Source organism: Procambarus clarkii, chromosome 9, assembly GCF_040958095.1.
Source record: "Procambarus clarkii isolate CNS0578487 chromosome 9, FALCON_Pclarkii_2.0, whole genome shotgun sequence".
Classification (NCBI taxonomy): domain Eukaryota; kingdom Metazoa; phylum Arthropoda; class Malacostraca; order Decapoda; family Cambaridae; genus Procambarus; species Procambarus clarkii.
Genome location: NC_091158.1, coordinates 40701194 through 40723854, shown reverse-complemented (window position 1 = coordinate 40723854; position 22661 = coordinate 40701194). Strand labels below are relative to the sequence as shown.

Here is a 22661-nt window from a genome sequence, read left to right as displayed (position 1 = left end):
GGTCAAGAGACACCTGCTGGATCTGGATGTTAGAAAGGATATTGGTCCAGATGGGATCTCACCATGAATACTGAAAGAGTGTGCAGAGGCACTTTGCTTGCCACTCTCCATAGTGTATAGTAGGTCACTGGAGACGGGAGACCTACCAGAAATATGGAAGACGGCGAATGTGGTCCCAATATACAAAAAGGGCGACAGGCAAGAGGCACTGAACTACAGGCCAGTGTCCTTGACTTGTATACCATGCAAGGTGATGGAGAAGATCGTGAGAAAAAACCTGGTAACACATTTGGAGAGAAGGGACTTCGTGGCAAATCGCTAACATGGGTTCAGGGAGGGTAAATCTTGCCTTACAGGCTTGACAGAATTCTACGATCAGGTGACAAAGATTAAGCAAGAAAGAGAGGGCTGGGCGGACTGCATTTTCTTGGATTGTAGGAAAGCCTTTGACACAGTACCGCATAAGAGGTTGGTACATAAGCTGGAGAGACAGGCAGGTGTAGCTGGTAAGGTGCTCCAGTGGATAAGGGAGTACCTAAGCAATAGGAAGCAGAGAGTTACGGTGAGGGGTGAGACCTCCGATTGGCGTGAAGTCACCAGTGGAGTCCCACAGGGCTCTGTACTCGGTCCTATCTTGTTTCTGATATATGTAAATGATCTCCCGGAGGGTATCGATTCATTTCTCTCAATGTTTGCGGACTATGCTAATATTATGAGAAGGATTAAAACAGAAGAGGACTGTTTGAGGCTTCAAGATGACCTAGACAAACTGAAGGAATGGTTGAACAAACGGTTGTTAGAGTTTAACCCAACCAAATGTAATGTAATGAAGATAGGTGTAGGGAGCAGGAGGCCAGATACAAGGTATCATCTGGGAGAGGGAATTCTTCAGGAGCCAGAGAAAGAAAAAGACTTGGGGGTTGATATCACGCCAGACCTGTCTCCTGCAGCACATATCAAGAGGATAACATCAGCGGCATATGCCAGGCTGGCCAACATACGAACGGCATTCAGAAACTTGTGTAAAGAATCATTCAGAACTTTGTATACCACATATGTCAGGCCAATCCTGGAGTATGCAGCCCCAGCATGGAGTCCATATCTAGTCAAGGATAAGACTAAACTGGAAAGGGTTCAAAGGTTTGCTACCAGACTAGTTCCCGAGCTGAGAGGCATGAGGTACGAGGAGAGACTACGGGAATTAAACCTCAATTCGCTGGAAGACAGAAGAGTTAGGGGGGACATGATCACCACATTCAAGATTCTAAAGGGAATTGATAGGGTAGATAAAGACCAGCGATTTAACACAGGGGGCACACGCACAAGGGGACACAGGTGGAAACTGAGTGCCCAAATGAGCCACAGAGATATTAGATATACACAGAGCCACAGAAAGAACTTTTTTAGTGTCAGAGTGGTTGACAAATGGAATGCATTAGGAAGTGATGTGGCGGAGGCTGACTCCATACACAGTTTCAAGTGAAGATATGATAGAGCCCAATAGGCTCAGGAATCTGTACACCTGTTGATTGACGGTTGAGAGGCGGGAACAAAGAGACAGAGCTCAACCCCGCAAACACAACTAGGTGAGTTCACACACACACACACACACACACACACACACACACACACACACACACACACACACACACACACACACACACACACACACACACACACACACACACAAGGGAGAAGTGCAGTGGGAGGAAGAACTTAGAGGAATAACAGTGCAAGGTATGATGAACCAAGTCATATTGAAATGCAAGGAGGCTGAAGATAGATTTATTCCAACAATAAAGGAAAAAAGCAGGAGGGAATATAATAACCCATGGTTTAATAGACAGTGTCAGGAAGCAAAGGTGAGAAGCAGGAGGGAGTGGAGGAAGTACAGAAGACAAAGGACAGAGGACAACAGGATTAGATGTAACAGAGCTAGGAATGATTACATTAACATAAGACGAGTGTCGGAAAGAAATTATGAGAATGATATTGCAGTCAAAGCGAAAAAGCAACCAAAATTACTACATAGCCATATAAGAAGGAAGATGTCGGTAAATGACCAAGTGACAAGACTGAGGAAAACAGAAGGGGCATATACAGAAAGCGACAAGGAAATCTGCGAGGTACTGAATGCAAAATTCCATGGAGTGTTCACAACCGAGCCTGAGCAGCTCCCTTTGTTAGAAGAGATTACCCAAGATGAAAGACTATCAGATATAGAGGTGACAGCAGAGGATGTAATGAAACAGTTGACAACACTGGATGCAAATAAAGCTGTTGGACCAGACAAAGTATCACCGTGGATACTTAAAGAGGCAGCGCAGGCTCTCAGCGTGCCTCTGGCAATGATCTTTAATGAGTCACTTATGTCGGGAGAATTGCCCAGTTGCTGGAAGGAGGCAAATGTCGTACCGATTTTCAAAAAAGGTGATAGGGAGGAGGCACTTAACTACAGACCCGTATCACTGACAAGCATCCCCTGCAAAATACTTGAAAGAATAATTAGGCTAAGACTTGTTGAACACCTGGAGAGCATTGGGTTTGTAAACAAGCACCAACATGGGTTCTGGACAGGGAAATCATGCCTAACAAACCTTTTAGAATTCTATGATAAAGTAACAAGGATAAGGCAGGACAGAGAAGGCTGGGCAGACTGCATATTTCTTGACTGCCAAAAGGCCTTTGATACGGTACCGCACATGAGACTGCTATACAAACTTGAGAGGCAGGCAGGAGTAAGCGGAAAGGCCCTAGTATGGGTGAAGAACTACCTAACAGGAAGGAGCCAGAGGGTAATGGTAAGGGGCGAAAAGTCGGACTGGCGAACAGTAACAAGTGGAGTACCTCAAGGATCGGTGCTGGGACCAATCCTCTTTCTAATTTACGTAAATGATATGTTTACAGGAGTGGAATCATACATGTCAATGTTTGCAGATGACGCAAAATTAATGAGAAGAGTTGTGACAGACGAGGATTGTAGGATCCTCCAAGAGGACTTAAACAGGCTGCAGAGATGGTCAGGGAAATGGCTACTGGAGTTTAACACCAGTAAATGTAAAGTTATGGAAATGGGATCAGGTGACAGGAGACCAAAGGGACAGTACACAATGAAGGGGAACAGCCTACCTGTAACGATTCGAGAAAGAGACCTGGGAGTGGATGTGACACCTAATCTAACTCCTGAGGCACATAAAAATAGGATAACGACAGCAGCGTACTCTACACTGGCGAAAATTAGAACTTCATTCAGAAACCTAAATGAGGAAGCTTTTAGGGCACTTTACACTGCCTACGTGAGACCCGTCTTAGAGTATGCCGTGCCATCATGGAGCCCCCACCTGAAGAAACACATAAAGAAACTGGAGAAGGTTCAGAGGTTTGCGACGAGGCTTGTCCCAGAGTTACAAGGGATGGGATATGAAGAGCGGCTGAAGGAACTGAACCTAACGACACTAGAGAAAAGAAGGGAGAGAGGAGGGAGAGAGGAGATATGATAGGGACATATAAAATACTCAGGGGAATTGATAAAGTGGAAATAGATGAAATGTTCACACGTAATAATAACAGAACGAGGGGACATGGGTGGAAACTGGAAACTCAGATGAGTCACAGAGATGTTAGGAAGTTTTCTTTTAGCGTGAGAGTAGTAGAAAAATGGAATGCACTTGGGGAACAGGTTGTGGAAGCAAATACTATTCATACTTTTAAAACTAGGTATGATAGGGAAATGGGACAGGAGTCATTGCTGTAAACAACCGATAGCTAGAAAGGCGGGATCCAAGAGTCAATGCTCGATCCTGCAAGCACATATAGGTGAGTACATATAGGTGAGTACACACACACACATATGTGTATGTAATCCCTGTGTAAATGATGTAGTTAAGTATTCAGAGCAGGAAGCTACGTTAATAGGGTAACAAAATTAAGATTCAATTAAGTATTCAGAGAAAAGCACCTATTGGAGCTGCACGTAAGAAAAGCTGTTGGCCGGACGGAATCTCACCATGGGTATTGAAAGAGTGTGCAGGAGCACTTTGTTTGCCACTCTCCATAGTGTATAAGTCTGTACAGGGTATGATGGACTATGTCACCCAAAAATGTCAGGAGGCTGTAAGCAGGTTTATACCAGCCCGACAGGAAAAAACAGAGAAGCAAAGGAAGAATCCGTGGTTTAATAGGGAATGTATGAAAGCAAAGGAGCTGAACAAAAGGGCATGGAGGAACTTCCGTAATAACAGAACACCAGAAAGTAGAGAGAGATACCAGAGAACCAGGAACGAGTATGTCAGTGTGAGAAGAGCAGCTGAGAAAAGGTATGAAAATGATATAGCTAATAAAGACAAAACCGAACCAAAGCTACTACACAGTCACATCAGGAGGAAGACAACAGTGAAGGAACAGGTGATGAAACTTAGGGTGGGCGAGGACAGGTACACAGAGAATGACAAAGAGGTGTGTGAAGAACTCAACAAAAGGTTCCAGGAGGTCTTTACAATAGAACAGGGACATATCACGGCGCTAGAAGAGGTGGCAGCAAACCAGGTGACCTTGGATAGGTTCGAAATTACAAGAGATGAGGTCAAGAAGCACCTATTGGAGCTGGATGTGAGAAAAGCTGTTGGGCCAGATGGAATCTCACCATGGGTATTGAAAGAGTGTACAGGAGCACTTTGCTTACCACTCTCCATAGTGTATAGTAGGTCACTGGAAACAGGGGACCTACCAGAAATATGGAAGACTGCTAATGTAGTACCAATATTCAAAAAGGGTGACAGACAAGAGGCACTGAACTACAGGCCAGTGTCCTAAACTTGTATACCATGCAAGGTGATGGAGAAGATTGTTAGAAAAAAACCTAGTAACACATCTGGAGAGAAGAGACTTCGTGACAACCCATCAACATGGGTTCAGGGAGGGTAAATCTTGCCTTACAGGCTTGATAGAATTCTACGATCAGGTGACAAAGATTAAGCAAGAAAGAGAAGGGTGGGCGGACTGCATTTTTTTGGACTGTCGGAAACCTTTGACACAGTACCCAATAAAAGGTAGATGCATAAGCTGGAGAAACAGGCCGGAGTAACTGGTAGGGCGCTCCAGTGGATAAGGGAGTACCTAAGCAATAGGAAGCAGAGAGTTACAGTGAGGTTTAAAATTGTGTTATGTGTGTTTAAAGAACACAATAAAGTAGCCGTCACAACTGCAAGAAAAATGACAGGTTGGATAACAAGAACTTTTCACACTAGAGATGCTATACCGATGATACTTTTCAAAACGCTTGTGCTCTCTAGAGTAGAGTACTGCTGCACAATGACAGCACCTTTCAAAGCTGGAGAAATTGCTGACCTGGAGAGCGTGCAGAGATCCTTTACTGCTAGAATCCACTCAGTAAAACATCTAAACTACTGGGACCGACTAAAGAGCCTAAAACTGTACTCCCTTGAGCGCAGGCGGGAGAGGTACATAATAATTTACACGTGGAAAATATTAGAGGGGCTGGTCCCAAACCTGCACACAGAAATAACATCACATGAGACCAGAAGACATGGCAGGATGTGCAGAATACCCCCGTTGAAAAACAGAGGTGCAACTGGTACTCTGGTAGAGAACTCTATTAACATCAGAGGCCCGAGACTGTTCAACACGCTTCCACTACACATAAGGGGCATAACTGGCCGACCCCTCACAGTGTTCAAGAGAGAACTGGATAAGCACCTCCAAAGGATACCTGATCAGCCAGGCTGTGACTCATACGTCAGGCTGCGAGCAGCCGCGTCCAACAGCCAATTTGATCAGTCCGGCAACCAGGAGGCCTGGTCGACGACCGGGCCGCGGGGACGCTAAGCCCCGGAAGCACCTCAAGGTAACCTCAAGGTAAGGAGGGGTGAGACCTCAGACTGGCGTGATGTCACCAGTGGAGTCCCACAGGGCTCTCTACTTGGACCTATCCTGTTTCTGATATACGTTAATGATCTCCCAGAGGGGTATAGACTCTTTCCTCTCAATGTTTGCTGACGACGCCAAAATTATGAGAAGGATTAAGACAGAGGAGGACAGCTTGAGGCTTCAAGAAGACCTGGACAAGCTGCAGGAATGGTCGAACAAATGGCTGTTAGAGTTTAACCCAAGCAAATGTAATGTAATGAAGATAGGGGTAGGAAGCAGGAGACCAGATACAAAGTACATTTTGGGAGATAAATTACTTCAAGAGTCAGAGAGAGAGAAAAACCTGGGGGTTGATATCACGCCAGACCTGTCCCCTGAAGCTCATATCAAGAGGATAACATCAGCAGCATATGCCAGAATGGCTAACATAAGAACGGCCTTAAGAAATTTGTGTAAGGAATCTTTCAGAACATTATATACCACATATGTCAGACCAATCCTGGAGTATGCGGCTGCAGCATGGAGTCCATATCTAGTCAAGCATAAGACTAAACTAGAGAAGGTTCAAAGGCTTGCCACCAGAATACTACCCGAGCTGAGAGGTATGAGCTACGAGGAGAGACTACGGGAGTTAAACCTCATGTCGCTGGAAGACAAGAGTTAGGGGGGGGACATGATCACCACATACAAGATTCTCAAAGGAATTGATATGGTAGATAAGGATATGCTATTTAACCCCAGGGGCACACGCACTATGGGACACAGGTGGAAATTGAGTGCCCAAATGAGCCACAGAGATATTAGAAAGACCTTTTTCAGTGTCAGAGTGGTTGACAAATAGAATGCATTAGGAGGTGATGTGGTGGAGGCAGACTCCATACACAATTTCAAGTATAGATATGATAGAGCCAAGTAGGCTCAGGAACCTGTACACCAGTTGATTGACAGTTGAGAGGCGGGACCAAAGAGCCAGAGCTCAACTCCCGCAAGCACAAATAGGTGAGTACAAACTGGTGAGTACACACACACACACACACACACACACACACACACACACACACACACACACACACACACACACACACACACAAGTGTGAACTGGCAAGAAAGCCAGCAAAAAGCAAGTGAACTGGCAGAAAGGGCACAAGAAGAAAACCCTGATGTAATAGGACTCACGGAAACAAAATTGGCAGGAGTCATAACAGATGCTGTGTTTCCAAAGGACTACTATATAGTAAGGAAAGAGAGGGAAGGGAGAGGAGGTGGAGGAGTGGCCCTGCTGATAAGGAAGAACTGGAGTTTTGATGAGATGGAAATTCCGGGCTGTGACGGATTAAGAGATTATATAACAGGAACTATAATAATAATAGTGACAGTCATTTACAACCCTCCCCTAAATGACAGAAGACCTAGACAGGAGTTTGATAGGAACAACATGGCAACCATTAATATAATAGAGAGAACAGCTTCAGTAGCCTGCAGGAATGGCTCAAGAATCTTAACAATGGGCGATTTATACCATGGAAAACTAGACTGGGAAAATGGGGATCCACATGGTGGTGCAGATACGTGAGGAGCTAAACTCTTGGAAGTGGCATCAAGGAACTTTCTGAGCCAGCATGTCAAGGAACCCACAAGAGTGAGTGAGAGGCAATGATGAACCAGCTAGACTTGATATTCACACTGAATGAGTCAGAAATAAGGGAAGTCAAAGTTGAAGCCCCCATAGGAATGAGTGACGACAGTGTACTGACTTTTGAGTACTTGGTGGAAGTAGGGATAACCTATCCAAGGATGGGAGTGGAGGGGAAAAGACTAAATTACCGAAGAGGAAAATATGACGAGATGAGGAACTTCCTCTGGGAATACCATGGGAAACAGAACTTAGAGGCAAGAATGTGCAGGACATGATGGATTTTGTCACCCAGAAGTGCCAGGAAGCTGCAGACATGTTTATCCCCGTCCAAAAGGAGAAAAACGATAAACAACAGAAAAACCAATGGTTTACCCAGGAATGCAAGATATCAAAGCAACTGAGTAAAAGAACATGGAGAAACTACAGAAATAACAGAACACTGGAGAGCAGGGAGAGATACCAGAGGGCCAGAAATGAGTACATCAGAGTGAGGAGGGAAGCAGAGAGACAGTTTGAAAATGACATAGCGAGTAAAGCCAAGACCCAACCAAAGTTGCTACACAGACACATCAGGAGGAAAACAGCAGTGAAGGAACAGGTGATGAAACTGTGAAAAGGGGAGAACAGATACACAGAGAATGACAAGGAGGTGTGTGAAGAACTCAACAAGAGATTCCAGGAGGTCTTCACAATAGAACAAGGAGAAGCCCCTGCATTAAATGAGGAAAAGGCAAACCAAGCAACCTTGGAGGAATTGGACATCACCAGTGATGAGGTCAAAAGGTGTCTGCTGGAGCTGGATGTGACAAAGGCTGTTGGGCCTGACAGAATCTCACCATGGATACTAAAGGAAGGTGCAGAAGCACTAAGTGTGCCACTCTCTATGGTGTATAACAGATCACTGGAAACAGGAGACTTACCAGAAAGTTGGAAGACAGCTAACGTAGTCCCAATATACAAGAAAGGTGACAGGCAAGAGGCACTGAACTACAGGCCAGTTTCCCTAACTTGTATACCATGCAAGGTGATGGAGAAGATCGTGAGGAAAAGTCTCGTAGAGCATCTGGAGGGAAATAACTTTGTAACGCACCACCAACATGGGTTCAAGGATGGTAAATCGTGCCCCACAGTATTAATAGAATTCTATGACCAGGCAACGAAAATTAGGTAGGAAAGAGAAGGGTGGGCCGACTGCATTTTCCTGGAATGCCAGAAAGCTTTTGATACATTACCCCATAAAAGTCTGTTAAAAATGTTAGAGCAACATGCAGGAGTAAAAGGGAAGGTGTTCCAGTGGATAAGGGAGTACTTAAGCAACAGGAAACAGCGAGTAACAGTGAGGAGGGAGACATCAGAGTGGCGAGATGACACCAGCGGAGTCCCACAGGGCTCAGTACTTGGACCCATCCTGTTTCTAATATATGTGAACGATCTTCCGGAGGGTATAGACTTGTTCCTCTCAATGTTTGCTGATGATGCAAAAATTTTGAGAAGAATCAAGACAGATAAAGATAGACAGAGACTACAGGATGACCTGGATAATCTGGAAGAATGGTCTAGAAATTGTCTGCTAAAGTTCAACTCTGGAAAGTGTAAGGTAATAAAATTAGGCGAAGGGAGCAGGAGGCTGAACACAAGGTTTCGTCTGGGAGGTAAAATCCTGCAAGAGTCAAATAGAGAGAAGGATCTGGGGGTTGATATCACACCGAACCTGTCCCCAGAGGCCCACATCAAAAGAATATCATCAGCGGCATATGCTAGACTGGCCAACATAAGAAGTGCCTTTAGAAACTTGTGTAAGGAATCGTTCAGGACCCGGTATATCACCTTTGAAAGACCAATCCTGGAGTATGCAGCTCCAGCCTGGAGTCCATACCTCGTTAAACACAAAACAAAGTTAGAGAAGATTCAGCGCTATGCCACCAGGCTCGTCCCGGTACTGAGACGAATGAGCTACGAGGAAAGGCTAAAGGAGCTGAACCTTACATCCCTGGAAAACAGAAGAGTAAAGGAAGACTTAATAACCACCTACAAAATTCTCAGGGAAATTGACAGGGTGGACAAAGACAAACTCTTCAGCACGGGTGGAACACGAACAAGGGGACACAGGAGTAACTTAGTTTCCAGATGTGTCACAGAGACGTTAGAAGGAATTTTTTCAGTGTCAGAGTAGTTAATAAATTGAATGCACTAGGAAGTGATGTGATGGAGGCTGACTCCATACAGAGTTTCATATGAATATATGATAGAGCCCAGTAGGCTCAGAAATCTGTACACCAGTTGATTGACAGTTGAGAGGCGGGACCAAAGAGCCAAAGCTCAACTTCCCCAAGCACAATTAGGTGAGTACAATTAGGTGAGTACTTGGACACAGCCACTTAGACTCAGCCAATTGGACACAACCACTTGGACACAGTCACTTGGATACAGCCACTTGGACACAGCCACTTGGACTCAGTCACTTGGATACAGTCACTTGGACACAACCACTTGGACACAGTCACATGGACACAGTCACTATGACACAACCACTTGGAAACAGTCACTTGGACACAGCCACTAAGACACAGTCACATGGACACAGTCACTTGGATGCAGTCACTTTGACAAAAGCACTTGGACACAACCACTTATAAACAGGCACTTGGACATAACCACTTTGACACAGCTTCTTGGACACAGCCACTTCGACACAGCCATATTAACACAGCACCTGGACACAGCTACTTGGACACTATTACTTGGACACGGCACTTAGACAGCCACTTGAACACAACCACTTGGACACAGCCTCTTGGGCATAACCACTTGGAAACAACAACTTGGACGCAGCCACTTAGACACAGCCTTTTGGGCAAAACCACTTAGACACTGTTACTTGGAATCGGCACTTGGACACAGCCTCTTGGGCACAACCACTTGGACACATGCACTTGCACACAGTCACATGTACACAGCCACTTCGACACAGTCACTTGGACACAACCAGTTGGACACAGTCACTTGGACACAACCACTTGAACACAATCACTTGGATACAGCAATTTGGATACAACCACTTGGACACAGTCAGTTGGGCACAACCATTTGGACACAGCTATTTGGACACAGTCACTTGGACACAGTCAGTTGGGCACAACCATTTGGACACAGCTATTTGGACACAGTCACTTGGACACAGTCACTTGGACACAGCCACATGGACACAGTCACTTGGACACAACCACTTGAACACAACCACTTGGACACAGTAACTTGGACACAACCACTTGGACACATCTACTTGGACACAGTCACTTGGACACAGTCACTTGGACACAGCCACTTGGACACAGCTACTAGGACACAACCACTTGGACACAGTCACTTAGACACAGGCACTTGGACACAGCCTCTTGGGCATAACCACTTGGAAACAACAACTTGGACACTGCCACGTGGACACAGTCACTTGGACACAGCCACTTCGACACAACCACTTGGACACAAACACTTGGACACAGTCACTTGGACACAACCACTTATAAACAGGCACTTGGACACAACCACTTGGACACAGCCTCCTGGACACAGCCACTTATAGACAGGCACATAATCACAACCACTTGGACACAGCTACTTGGACACAGTCACTTGGACACAGCCACTTGCGCACAACCACTTGGACACAGCCACATGGTCACAGCCACATAGACACAGCGACATGGACACAGTCACTTGGACACAACCACTTGAATGCAATCACTTGGACACAGCCACTTGGACACAGCCTCTTGTATAGAGTCACGTGGACACTGCCACTTGGACACAGTCACTTGGACTAACCTGCTTCGACACAGTCACTTAGACACAACCTCTTGACCACAGTCACTTGGGCACAGCCACTTGGATTCAGCCAATTGAACACGGTCATATATACACAACATGTTGAACACATTCACTTGGACACAACCACTTGGACACAACCACTTTGACACAACCATTTGAACACAGTGACATGGACACTGCCACTTGGACACAGCCACTTATAAACAGGTACTTTGACACAACCACTTGGATACAGCTACCTGGAAACAGTCACTTGGACTCACCCACTTGGACTTGAACAAAACCACTTGGACACAACCACATGGATACAGCCACGTAGACACAGCCACTTGGACACAGCCCCTTGCGCACAAAAATTTATACACAGGCACTTGGACGCAGCCATTTGGACACAGCTACTTGGACACAGCCACTTGGACACAGTCACTTGGACACGGCACTTGGAAACAGCGACTTGGACAAAGCCACTTGGACACAATCACGTGGACACAACCACTTGGGCACAGCCTCTTGGATAAAGTCTCTTGGACACAGCCACTTGGGCACAGTCACTTAGACTCAGCCACTTCGACACAGTCACTTGGACACAACCACTTTGACACAGCCACTTGGACGCAGCCTCTTGGACTCATGCACTTGAACACGGTCACTTGCACACAGCAACTTGGACGTAGCCATTTGGACACAACCACTTAGACACAGCCACTTGGACATTGCCAGTTGGACACAGTCACTTGAACACAGCCACTTGGGCGCAGCCACTTGGACACAGCCACTTGAACACAGCCACTTGGTCACAGCCACTTGGACGCAGCCACTTGGACACAGCCACTTGAACACAGCCACTTGGGCTCAGCCACTTCGACGTAGTCACTTGGACATAACCACTTGGATACAGTCCCTTGGACACAGGTACTTGCACACAGTCACATGGACACTGTCACTTGGACACATTCACTTGGACACAACCAATTGGACACAATCACTTGGACACCACCACTTGGACACAACCACTTGGACACACCCACTTGGACACAGCCACTTGGACTCAGCCACTTGGACACAACCACTTGGAAACAGTCCCTAGGACACAACCACTTGGACACAGCCACTTGGACTCAGCCACATGGACACAACCACTTGGAAACAGTCCCTAGGACACAACCACTTGGACACAGCCACTTGGACACAGTCACTTGGATACAGTCACATGACACAGCCACTTGGACACAGCCAGTTGGACACAACCTCTTGGACACAGTCACTTGGACACAGCTACTTGGATACAGCCACTTGGACACAGCCACTTGGACACAACCACTTGGACAGAACTACTTGGACATAGTTACTTGGTCACAGCCACTTGGACACAACCACATGGACACAGAGACTTGGACACAGTCAATTGGACACAACCACTTGGACACAACCACTTGGACACAACCACTTGGACACAACCACCAACCAGCCTTTGACACAGTACCCCATAAAAGGCTGTTAAAAAAGTTGGAGCAACAGGCAGGAGTAAAAGGGAAGGTGCTCCAGTGGATAAGGGAATACTTAAGCAACAGGAAACAGCGAGTAACGGTGAGGGGGAAGACATCAGAGTGGCGAGATGTCACCAGCGGAGTCCCACAGGGCTCAGTACTTGGACCCATCCTGTTTCTAATATATGTGAACGATCTTCCAGAGGGTATAGACTCATTCCTCTCGATGTTTGCTGATGATGCAAAAATTATGAGAAGAATCAAGACGGATGAAGATAGACAGAGACTACAGGATGACCTGGATAAACTGGAGGAATGGTCTAGAAAATGGCTGCTGAAGTTCAACTCTGGAAAGTGTAAGGTGATGAAATTAGGCGAAGGGAGCAGGAGGCTGAACACAAGGTATCATCTGGGAGGGGAAATCCTGCAAGAATCAAATAGAGAGAAGGATCTGGGGGTTGATATCACTCCGAACCTGTCCCCAGAGGCCTACATCAAAAGAATATCATCAGCGGCATATGCTAGACTAGCCAACATAAGAACTGCCTTCAGAAACTTGTGTAAGGAATCTTTCAGAACCCTGTATACCACTTATGTAAGACCAATCCTGGAGTATGCAGCTCCAGCCTGGAGTCCATGCCTAGTTAAACACAAGACAAAGTTAGAGAAGATTCAGCGGTATGCCACCAGGCTCGTCCCGGAACTGAGAGGATTGAGCTACGAGGAAAGGCTAAAGGAGCTGAACCTCACATCCCTGGAAAACAGAAGAGTAAGGGGAGACATGATAACCACCTACAAAATTCTCAGGGGAATTGACAGGGTGGACAAAGACAAACTCTTCAGCACGGGTGGGACACGAACAAGGGGACACAGGTGGAAACTTAGTACCCAGATGAGCCACAGAGACGTTAGAAAGAATTTTTTCAGTGTCAGAGTAGTTAATAAATGGAATGCACTAGGAAGTGATGTGGTGGAGGCTGACTCCATACACAGTTTCAAATGTAGATATGATAGAGCCCAGTAGGCTCAGGAATCTGTACACCAGTTGATTGACAGTTGAGAGGCGGGACCAAAGAGCCAAAGCTCAACCCCCGCAAGCACAATTAGGTGAGTACTTGGACACAGCCGCTTGGACACAGCCATATAGACAAAGCCACATAAATTAAGTCACTTGGACACAACCAGTTGAAAACAGTCACTTGGACACAGCCACTTAAACACAGTCACTTGGACACACCCTCTTGGACACAGCCTCTTGGACTCATCCACTTGAACACAGGCACTTGAACACAGTCACTTGGACACAGCCACATGGACGCAGCCTCTTGGGCACAATCACTTTGACACAGCTAATTGGACACAGCCACTTCGACACAGCCACTTGGACACAGGCATTTGGACACAGCCACTTGGAAACAACCAATTGGACACAGCTAATTGAACACAGACACTAGGACTTAGCCACTTGGACACAGTCACTTGGACACAGCGACTTGGACACAGCCACTTGAACACAGTCACTTTAACACAGTCACTTGGACACAACCACTTGGACAAAACCACTTGGACTCATCCACATGGATACTGGTACTTGGACACAGTTACTTGGTCACAGCCACTTGGACACAACCACAAGGACACAGAGACTTGGACACAGTCAATTGGACACAACCCCATGGACACAACCACTTGGACAAAAGCACTTGGACACAGCCACCTGGACACAGCCACATGGACAAAGCCACATGAATAACGTCACTTGAACACAACCACTTGGACACAACCACTTGCACACAGTCACTTGGACACAACCACTTATAAACAGGCACTTGGACACAGTCACTTGGACACAGCTTATTGGGCACAACCACTTGGACACAGCCACTTGGATACAGCCTTTTGGACACAGCTTTTTGGGAACAACCACTTGGACAAAACCACTTGGACACAGCCACTTCGACACAGCCTTCTGGGCACAACATCTTGGACACAGCCACTTGGACTTAGCCACTTGGACACATCCTTTTGGGCACAACCACTTGGACACAACAACGTGGACACAGCCACTTGGACACAGCCACTAATAATGTTGCATTTGGACACTACCACTTGGACACAAATGCTTGGACACAGTCACTTGGACCCAGCCACATGGACACAGCCACTTGGACACAGCCACTTGGACACAGCCACTTGAACACAGTCCCTTGGACACAGCCACTTGGACGCAGCCTCTTGGACACAGTCACTTGGACGCATCCACTTGAACGCCAGTCACTTGGAATCAGCAACTTTGGCACTACCACTAGACCACAGTCACTTGGCCACAGCCACTTGGACTCAGCCACTTAGACACAGTAACTTGGACGCAGGAAATTGGACACTGGCACTTGGACACAGCCACGTGGACACATCCACATGGATACTGGTTCATGGACACAGTTACTTGGTCACAGCCACTTGGACACAATCACATGGACACAGAGACTTGGACACAGTCAATTGGACGCAACCACATGGACAAAGCCATATAAATAAAGTCACTTGGACGCAGCCACTTGAACACAGTCACTTGGACACATCCACTTGGGTGCAGTTACTTGGACGCAGGCACTTGGAAACAGGCACTTGGACACAGACACTAGGACACAAGCACTGGACTCAGTCGCTTAGACAGAGTTACTTGGAGACAGCCAATTGGACTCAACCTCTTGGTGTTACGGACCCGGGCCCAGCGTCGTAGCACGGAGCGGTGAAGACAACGCCATCTGTGGGTCAGCTCCCGAAACCCCCTCCCAATGGACGACGCCATCTAGTGAGGACGAGATATACCGGCCACAGGGGCTGGTTTCCCGTCTTATTGAGCTCGTAACATAGCCGCTGCTGACCTCTGGTGAGGTGACGCTTAGACAGCAACGCCATCTATGGAGTGGATAGGTGGACGTTTGTGTCTAAGCCTGTAAGTGAGGTGCCCTAGAGTGTAACCAGTACTAATGACGTGTCTGATTACAGAGTCGACCTGGGACTGCTGTATTAGACGATGGATCAGACTACCCAAGGCAGCCATAGTATCTCCACGTGTTTGCTGCAGAAGCTGTGAGTCACCCCCCGGATGAACACTGTTGTGTTAGCCTGCCTATGACGTGGCAGAACCAGGAATTGTCGTACCCGGGGCTGACTGGTGGAGAAGACTAGCCACTGGGGTGTTGTGGTGAGGAGATTGATCAGCGGAATCACACGAGGCTCCTGCCTAGGGCTTGCAACCCTAGTATCGTTCGTGGAGTGGCCTACGCAACAGAGCTGATTGGAACCTGCCAACTACAGGCTGGATTTGTTGTTGAAGGCCTCCACGACGGTGCACCCAGTAGGACTGTGATTTGGCTGGCCTGTGGCCAGGGTAGACTCGCCTAGAGAATCGAAGGATTCATAGTGAGGCCACAAGAAGAGAACCAGGGCTAAGCATCGTTGAGCACCGTGGAGCATCCTGTGTCTTCAGGGGAAGACCATTCTGTACATAAGTGTAGTCATAGCCCCAGCGAGTGACTGTTTATATATTTATTTATTGGTGGTGGTGAATATATATTTAATTTAGTGAATTTGTATCCCTTCCCCTTTAATTTACTTGCGTTACGGAACACACCCTTTGAAAGCCACTACTAACTTAGGGCCGGATACCCAAACTCTAATAACATCAGAGAAGAACCCCAGTTGCGACCCAATAAGGCCGTAACACTTGGACAGTCACTTAGACACAATCACTTGGACACAACCACTTCGACACAGCTACTTGGACACAGTAACTTGGGCACAGCAAAGGGGACACTGGCACTTGGACACAGTCACTTGGACACAACCACTTGGACAGAACCACTTGGACACATCCTCATGGATACAGGTACTTGGTTACAGTCACTTGGACACAGCCACTTGGACACGACCAGTTGAAAACAGTCACTTGGACACAGTATTTTGGACGCAGAAAATTGGACACTGACACTTAGACACAGCCACTTCGCCACAGTCACTAGGACACAAAACTCTTGGACAAAACCACTTGGACACAGCGACTTGGACGCAGTCACTTGGCCACAGCTACAAGGACACAAATACTTGGACACAACAACTTGGAACCAACCACTTGTACACAGTCACTTGGACACAGCCTCTTGCGCACAACCACTTTGACACAGCTAATTGGACACAGCCACTTCGACACAGGCATTTGCACACAGCCACTAGTAAACAATCACTTAGACACAGCCACTTGGACAAACCAACTTGGACACATTCACTTGAACTCAGTCACGTGGACACAGTCCACGTGGTCACAGGTCACAGTCACGTGGACACAGTCACATGGACACAGTCACTTGGACACAGTCACTTAGACACAGCCACTTGGTCAGAACCACTTCGACACAGTCACTTGGACAGAACCACTTGGACACAGCCAATTGGACACAACCACGTGGACACAGTCTCTTGGACACAGTCACTTGGACACAGTCACTTGGACTCATTCTCTTGGACACAACCACTTGTACACAACCACTTGGACACAGTCACTTGGATACAACCACTTATAAACAGGCACTTCGACACAACCACTTATAAACAGGCACTTGGACACAACCACTTGGACAGAGCCTCTTGGACACAGCCTTTTGGGCACAGCCACTTGGACAAAACTACTTGGACACACTCATTTGAACACAGCCTTTTGGACACAACTACTTGGACACAACCACTTGGACACACACACTTGGACACAGCCTCTTGGGCACAATCACTTTGTCACAGCTAATTGGACACAGCCACTTCGACACAGCCACTTGGACATAGTCATTTGGGCACAGCCATATGGAAACAACGACTGGGACACAGCCACTTAGACACAGCCACTAGGACATAGCCACTTAGACACAGCCACTTAAACATAGTCACTTGGACACAGTCACTTGAACACAGCCACTTGGACACAGCCACTTGGACACAGCCACCTGGACACCCACTAAGACACAGCCAATTGGACACAACGACTTGGACACAGTCACTTCGACACAGTCACTTGGACTCAGTCTTTTGGACACAACCACTTGGACACAACCACTTGGACACAGTCACTTGGACACAGCCTTTTGGGCACAACCACTTGGATACAACCACTTGGGCACAGCCACTTGGACATAGCCACTTGGACACAGTCACTTGAACACAGTCACGAGGATACAATCACTTGGACAAAGTCACGTTGACACAGTCACTTGGACACAGTCACTTGGGCACAGCCACTTGGACACAGCCACTTGGATACAACCACTTCGACAGTCACTTGAACACAGGCACTTGGACACAGCCAATTGGACACAACCACTTGGACACAGTCACTTGGACACAGCTGCTTGGACACAGTCATTTGGACTCAGCCACATGGACACAGCGACTTCGACACAGCCCCTTGGACATATCCACTTGGACACAGCCACTTGAACACAGTTACTTAGACACGCCACTTTGACACTGTCACTTGGACAGAGCCACATGGACACAACCACTTGGAAACAACAACTTGGACACAGTTTTTTGGGCGCAACCACTTGGACACAACCACTAGGACAACGCTTCTTGGGCACAACCACATTGACACAGCGAATTGTACATACCCACTTGAAGACTGACACTTGGTCACCGCCATTTGGAAACAACCACTTGGACACAGCAACTTGGACACAGTCACTTGGACTTAGCCACTTTGACACATTAACGTGGACACAGCCACATGGGCACAACCACTTGGAAACAACCACTTGGAAACAACCACTTGGACGCAGCTGCTTTGACACAGCCTCTTGGACACAACCACTTGGACACAATCACTTGGACACAACTACTTGGACACAGCCTCTTGGATAGAGTCACTTGGACACAGCCACCTTGGCACAGTAACTTCCACAGAGTCACTTGGACATAATTATTTGAACACAGTGACATGGGCACAGCCATTTGGACACAGGCACTTGGGCACAGTAACTTAGACACAGACACTTGGACACAGCCACTTGGACACAACCACTTGGACACAGACACTTGGACACATCAAATAGGACACAGGCACTTGGACACAGTAACTTAGACACAGACACTTGGACACATCACTTGGACACAGCCACTTGGACACAGACACTTGGACACATCAAATAGGGCACAGGCACTTGGACACAGCCACCTGGATAAAACCACTTGGACACAGTCGCTTACACACAGCTAATTGGACACAGTCAGTTAGACACAACCATTTCGACACTGTCACTTGGGCACAGTCTTTTGGACACAGTCACTTGGACTCAGTCTCTTGGACACATTAACATCGACACAACCACTTATAAACAAGCACTTGGACACAGCCACTTACAAACAGATACTTGGAAACAACCACTTGGACACAGTTGCTTGGACACAGTTACTTGGACACAGCCACATGGACACAGCCCCATGGACACAGCCACTTGCGCACGACACTTCGACACAACCACTTGGACACAGCCACTTGGACACAGCCAAATATAAACAGGACTTTGACACACCCACTTGGATACAGCTGCTTGGACACAGTCACTTGGACACAGCAACATGGACACAGCCAGTTTGACACAGCCACTTGCGCCCAACCACTTGGACACAGCCACCTGGACACGGCACTTGGATACAAACCCTTTGACACATCCACATGGACACAGCTACATGGGCACAACCACCTGGAAACAACAACTTGGCAACAGCCACTTGGACACAGCCTCTTGGACACAACCACTTGGACACAATCACTTGGACACAACTACTTGGACACAGCCTCTTGGATAGAGTCACTTGGACACAGCCACCTTGGCACAGTCACTTCGACACAGTCACTTGGACACAACTATTTGAACACAGTGACTTGGGCACAGCTATTTGGACACAGGCACTTGAACACAGCCACTTAGACACAGACACTTGGACACAGCCACTTGGACACAACCACTTGGACACAGTCACTTGGACACAGTAACTTGGACACACCCACTTGGACACATCCACTTCGACACAGCCACTTGGACACAACCACTTGGACACACCCACTTTGACCCAACCATTTGGATAGAACTACTTGAACACATCCACATTGACACAGGGACATGGACACAGTCACTTGGATACAGCCACTTGGACACAGACACTTGGACACAGCAAATAGGACACAGGCACTTGGACACAGCCACTTGAACACAACCACTTGGACACAGTCACTTGGACACAGTAACTTGGACACAACCACCTGGACACAGTTACTTGGACACACCCACTTTGACCCAACCATTTGGACAGAACTACTTGGACACATCCACATTGACATAGGGACATGGACACAGGCACTTGGACACAACCATTGGGACACAGCCACTTGGACACAGCAACTTAGACACAGTTACTTGGACACGCCACTTGGTCAAAGTCACTTGGACACAACCACTTGGACACAGCCTCTTGGGCACAACCACTTGGACAGAACCACTTCGACACAGTCACTTGGTCACAGCAACTTGGAAACAGCCAATTGGACACAACCACTTCAACACAGTCACTTGGACACAGTCTTTTGGACACAGTCACTTGTACTCAGTCTCTTAAACACAGCCACTTGGAAACAACCACTTGGACGCAGCTGCTTTGACACAGCCTCTTGGACACAACCACTTGGACACAATCACTTGCACACAACTACTTGGACACAGCCTCTTGGATAGAGTCACTTGGACACAGCCACCTTGGCACAGTAACTTCCACAGAGTCACTTGGACATAATTATTTGAACACAGTGACATGGGCACAACCATTTGGACACAGGCACTTGGGCACAGTAACTTAGACACAGACACTTGGACACAGCCACTTGGACACAACCACTTGGACACAGACACTTGGACACATCAAATAGGACACAGGCACTTGGACACAGTAACTTAGACACAGACACTTGGACACATCACTTGGACACAGCCACTTGGACACAGACACTTGGACACATCAAATAGGGCACAGGCACTTGGACACAGCCACCTGGATAAAACCACTTGGACACAGTCGCTTACACACAGCTAATTGGACACAGTCAGTTAGACACAACCATTTCGACACAGTCACTTGGGCACAGTCTTTTGGACACAGTCACTTGGACTCAGTCTCTTGGACACATTAACATCGACACAACCACTTATAAACAAGCACTTGGACACAGCCACTTACAAACAGATACTTGGAAACAACCACTTGGACACAGTTGCTTGGACACAGTTACTTGGACACAGCCACATGGACACAGCCCCATGGACACAGCCACTTGCGCACGACACTTCGACACAACCACTTGGACACAGCCACTTGGACACAGCCAAATATAAACAGGACTTTGACACACCCACTTGGATACAGCTGCTTGGACACAGTCACTTGGACACAGCAACATGGACACAGCCAGTTTGACACAGCCACTTGCGCCCAACCACTTGGACACAGCCACCTGGACACGGCACTTGGATACAAACCCTTTGACACATCCACATGGACACAGCTACATGGGCACAACCACCTGGAAACAACAACTTGGCAACAGCCACTTGGACACAGCCTCTTGGACACAACCACTTGGACACAATCACTTGGACACAACTACTTGGACACAGCCTCTTGGATAGAGTCACTTGGTCACAGCAACTTGGAAACAGCCAATTGGACACAACCACTTCAACACAGTCACTTGGACACAGTCTTTTGGACACAGTCACTTGTACTCAGTCTCTTAAACACAGCCACTTGGACACAACCACTTGGACACAGTCACATGGACCCAGCCACATGGACACAGCTACTTGGACATTGCCACTTGGGCAAAACCACTTGGACACAGGCACTTGTACACAGCCATTTGGACACAGCCAATTGGACACAGCCACTTGGAAACAGTTACTTGGACACGCCACTTGGGCACGGTCACTTGGACACAGCTACTTGGACACAGCCATTTGGACACAGCCTCTTGGACACAACAACTTGAAAACAACAACTTGGAGACAGTTACTTGGACACAATCACTTGGACACAGCCACATGGACACAGCCACTTGGACACAGGAACTTGGACACAGCCATTTGGACACAGCCTCTTGGACACAACAACTTGAAAACAACAACTTGGACACAGCTACTTGGACACAATCACTTGGACACAGCCAATTGGACACAGCCACTTGGAAACTGTTACTTGGACACGCCACTTGGGCACGGTCACTTGGACACAGCTACTTGGACACAGCCATTTGGACACAGCCTCTTGGACACAACAACTTGAAAACAACAACTTGGACACAGTTACTTGAACACAATCACGTGGACACAGTCACTTGGACACAGCCACTTGTGCACAACCACTTGGACACAGGAACTTGGACACAGGCGATTGCACACAGCCATTTGGACACAGTCACTTGGGCACAGTCATTTGGACACACCTACTTGGACACAGCCACTTAGACACAGCCACTTGGACACAACCACCTGGACACAGTCGCTTGGACTCAACCACTTAGACCCAGCCACTTGGACACAGTCACTTGGACGCATCCACTTGAACGCCAGTCACTTGGAATCAGCAACTTTGGCACTACCACTAGACCACAGTCACTTGAGCACAGCCACTTGGACTCAGCCACTTGGACTCAGCCACTTAGACACATCCACATGGATACTGGTACATGGACACAGTTACTTGGTCACAGCCACTTGGACACA

General features: G+C 47.4%; 2 protein-coding genes across 2 annotated transcripts; both read left to right on the top strand.

Annotated features, from left to right (window-relative positions):
• Window positions 1-20012: 20012 nt before the first annotated feature.
• LOC138362910 (uncharacterized) lies at window positions 20013-20621 on the top strand. The gene has a single exon (XM_069321487.1). The coding sequence runs from the start codon at window positions 20013-20015 to the stop codon at window positions 20619-20621; it is 609 nt and encodes a 202-aa protein (XP_069177588.1).
• Window positions 20622-21435: 814 nt separating this feature from the next.
• On the top strand, window positions 21436-22221 carry LOC138362909 (buccalin-like). The gene has a single exon (XM_069321486.1). The coding sequence runs from the start codon at window positions 21436-21438 to the stop codon at window positions 22219-22221; it is 786 nt and encodes a 261-aa protein (XP_069177587.1).
• The last annotated feature ends 440 nt before the right edge of the window (window positions 22222-22661 follow it).

Coding starts and splice junctions, on each gene's coding strand:
- LOC138362910 (XM_069321487.1), top strand. CDS start 20,013: ATGGACACAGTCACTTGGATACAGCCACTTGGACACAGACACTTGGAC.
- LOC138362909 (XM_069321486.1), top strand. CDS start 21,436: ATGGACACAGCTACATGGGCACAACCACCTGGAAACAACAACTTGGCA.